The sequence below is a fragment of the Acartia tonsa genome, chromosome 10, assembly GCF_053477335.1.
Source record: "Acartia tonsa isolate MP-2025a chromosome 10, ASM5347733v1, whole genome shotgun sequence".
NCBI lineage: Eukaryota > Metazoa > Arthropoda > Copepoda > Calanoida > Acartiidae > Acartia > Acartia tonsa.
The window spans coordinates 21,624,545-21,628,621 of NC_137269.1; the positions used below are offsets into that span (position 1 = coordinate 21,624,545).

The 4,077-nt window shown below is 27.9% G+C and overlaps 1 protein-coding gene across 1 annotated transcript in view; it reads left to right on the forward strand.

Annotated features, from left to right (window-relative positions):
• Positions 1–3,598, forward strand: part of LOC145329631 (myosin-4-like) — a 73,841-nt gene extending 70,243 nt beyond the window's left edge. The window contains exons 64-66 of the mRNA XM_080173949.1: positions 744–811; positions 1,261–1,323; positions 1,542–3,598. Of these exons, the coding sequence (XP_080030075.1) occupies positions 744–811; positions 1,261–1,323; positions 1,542–1,638 (228 nt within the window). The 3' untranslated portion in view covers positions 1,639–3,598. The remainder of the gene's footprint in view (positions 1–743; positions 812–1,260; positions 1,324–1,541) is intronic.
• The last annotated feature ends 479 nt before the right edge of the window (positions 3,599–4,077 follow it).

Genomic DNA, 4,077 nt, shown 5'->3' on the forward strand with positions numbered 1-4,077 from the left:
AAAATAGATTGGAAATTGATATCTTTTGAACTAGACTAGACATATATGTACTGTACATATCAGGATAGGATAATATTTTGCATAAAAAATGTTGTGAAACTCAAGAAAAAAAACTAATTATTTTGCATAATCTAAAAATAAAATTATAACACAAAAGCACAATTAAGTAGGGTAAAAGTTTAAATTAGAATTGGCACAGAAAATGCACTGAAACGGTTATTTTTAAAACTTACAGCAACTTATTTTCTGCAATTCTAAATAAGTTACGGACAGTTCTTATTATCAAGGACAAAAATATATTTAAAAAAGGGCAAAAACTTATAGTATGTTTGAAATTCTGACTTTGATAGCAGATCAGTATTGGGAGAATGAATCTTTTTTTCTGGATAAATGTAATAGAATATTATTTTCTAGGTTGTTAGGATTTTAAGTATTAGTATTAACATTAAGTATTGCCTGCTAGTTCGACTATACCTAATTTGGGGTATTTTAGCCGTTATCATATTTTTGGTATTCAATAGGTTCTTTGTAGTTTATTTTCTGTGTATTAGCTGCTCGCCTCGTTTTATGCACTACAGGCATAAATGGCCATTAACATCACGTTAACAATGTTCTTTTAGATTTTACATTTGAAATCTATTCCATAACTTATGTAGTCAATGCAATTGAAATCTTATTTTGGGTTATTTTATCTGGGGTTTGTAAGGACCGTTCCCTTATTTATTTATAATCTTATTTTGTAGAGTTCTGAGGATGCTAAGCAGACCATGCAAATGCAGGACCTTGTTGAGAAGATGCATAATAAGATAAGGTAAGCAGTCAATAAATACTTTATTAAAGATTTGTCCGTACTTTGATTATAATTTTTATTAGCGAAACTACTATTGAACTATCTTCGGCTGTCAGTCTGGAAAGCTATGTGGAAAATTTGTTATCTCTACTGCTGATTTTTTTTGTAAAGTCAATCTTTTCATTTTTTTCTTCTCTCTCTCTCTTTTATATGACCACTGAATATCTACTCCATAACTAACTTTGTCCGTTTGTCCATTTATGATTCAAGGCTCTTTCAAGAGGTGCTAGCGGATTCCCCCCCCCCCCTCCTCCACACCCCTACTAACCAATGGTAGACGAAGATCCGGGAATATGTCAACAATCCCCCTTTAATATTTTGATTTTTTTAAAACAAAATAAAAGAAAAATTTTATTACTCGTGACTTTGTGTATGTAACATTGATTCCAACTTGTTTTTGTTAATTTTAGAAACTACAAGAGACAAATAGAAGAGGCTGAAGAAATTGCTGCTCTCAATCTGGCTAAATTCAGGTATACAGATAGATAGATAGATAGAAAATATATATATGTAGATAGATAGATATATAGAAAAGACATATAGATAGACCTAAATAATAGTGAGAAGACGGGAAATAAAGAAAAATGTACATTTAGTTAGATACAATTACATAGCCAGCTAAAATCATTGAAATTTGTGTTTAACTCGGCCATGCCACTAATGGCTGTTATCATCCTTGATCTATCCACAGGAAAGCGCAAGGTGACGCGGACGAAGCGGATGAACGGGCCACTCTTACTGAACAAGCTGCGGCTAAGCTAAAATCAGCTGCGAGATCCAACATGTAAAAAAATCATGGCGCTTCACGCTTATTTTCAACTTTTTATTATTTATTTTCATTAATCAAGGATTAATCTTATAATTTTCTATATTTTGTTCTTTTCTAAATTTGCTGCAATGAATTATATTAGCAAATAACTTTTTTCTTATTTTGAACCAAATTTTGAGATAATTAATGCGTTACATAATTAAAATATTACTTTGAAAACAATATCATTATATTTTCATTTTCTTAACATTTTTTTGAATTTTAAACTTTTTATATAAAGAGGCTATTTTATTTCATCAACATTTTAAAATTTATTATTGTCCTTTTTCAATTTATTATTTTGTAAGAATGTAGCTGAATGAATTGATTTAATGTAACTAGTGTGTAAACCTTTAAAATGTTCTAAATTGTTTTTAAAACAGAAAAAGAAATGAAATTATAAGCACCAAACTTTAAAATTTTGTCTAAAATTTTTTCTAATGATTCAAGAAATTTTAGTTTTGTATCTTCAAAGTTGAGGAACAAAGTTTTGTATTTTTTAAAGTTAAACCACAAAATGTTTTTAAAATTCAAGTTTGTGTAATAATTAAATACTATTTTTTCCTTTATTTTGTGCATTTTATTAATTTTTCAAACTTTTGATAAAAAAATATCTTAAAAATACATAAAAAATCTATGTCTAAAAAAACTCTCGCCCATTGGTCTTTTAACGTTCTTTCAACTTAAATCATATATTTACCAACGGTTATGAATATAAGTAGATTGGTAAGATTTTTTATAATCTTTTTTAATAAGCTTTTTGAGTTTCTTTTGCATTCAAGACTTACCCTGATAAATCTAAAATAAAGCATATACATTTAGTCTACTTATATTGATAACTTTTGACCTTATTGCTTCTATTCTATGTCTTATCAGGAAGGAGAGAGAGAGGAAAGTAGACAATGAATTAATCTTACCCAAAAATGAATCGCCTCCCGTCTATGATCTAAATAGGTATCAAAGGCAGAATTTAGTTTCAAAGAGGAATATTTTATCCACTTTCCTTCTCCCTTAAAAACTGTAATCTAATCTTTATAATATTTTCTTCTAACAAGATTTATGTTAAAGAAATAATTTATTACCCCAATTATATTAATTATATTGACTTTTCATTTTGGAATATCAAACAAAATTGCGTGGAATAGATTTTTTTTTTATTTCTACCTTCTAGGTTTTAATAGAAAATGGATAATCCTACTTTTGTCTGAATTTCCATCCCTCTATTATAAAACGTCATGGTGGTTTACCCCTTAAACCTACAAGTTGACTGCAGAATGAAAAAATATCTTGCATATTTCCCAAAAATAAAAAAAGATTTTCCAAAAAAAGTCGAATCAAAGATATAGGAATTTGCTGTTTTTTATGTTTTCCCATTTTATATAAGCATCTATGGTTTTCTTTATTATATTTACTGTGGTAGAAAATTGGTCTGGAGTAATAATGATTTCTCAAGCCAAATTTTTCATCAAAATTACAATAAAATTAGAATGTGATTCTACCTTGTTTTTGCTATTTAATTACTATTTTTTATTAATTGCCCCGTTCTCCCTTTTTTCTCATTCTACTTTTTCTCTTTTATTCTTTTTTACTTTTACTTTTGAAAATATTACAAATATCCTTTTTATAAACATTTACCCCATACATGGTTTCTATTCATTTTATAAAGATTTTCCTGTTTGAGAAAATTATGTCTTTAACATAAATAATGTATCTTTCTCACTTATCTATTTAACTATCTATCTATCTAATTTTATATCATTTTACCAAAAAAGTATTACAATTGTATCATAATTAACAATGTATTAATTTTCTGTATTAATATTAGTTTGTAAGTTTAGAAAAGCACCATTTTGTCAATGTTATATGATATAATAATAAGTAAAATAATAATGCTAAATGTTATTAATGTAATAATAAGATAATAAATGTTGCAAGAAGAATTATTTAGTGTTGCATTTTGGCGTATTCATTCAGTGTCTTGTCGGGTATTGACACCTTCCCTCTCCCCACAGTGCGTTCGAAGGTGCTTTGACTTTTGTGTCAGAACCTAAATTGGGACATAGTGCATTTCATTACCCTAGGTTAGGTCATTTCACTTTTCAATAAAATCTAAAATGCAGCCGTTTTTGAGAAAATTAGATTTGAAAAATTCAAGTTCAATTTTCATCCACTAGGAGTTACCGTATAATTATGACAAGAGAAGCAAAGATTATTTATTTAAAATTTTGAACAAGTTTGCTTTTATAAGGTCTTCATAAAACCACTCCTGAAGTGAGTAGATTCATGGCCATTTTTATCAGTTGCTTTGTTAAGGTCACGAAATTCAGCCTTAAATAAATCATATATAGAGATGTTTTAAGAAAGACTTCAAAACAGCAAACTTGTTCAAAATTTAAAAACAGTAATCTTTGCTTCTAGG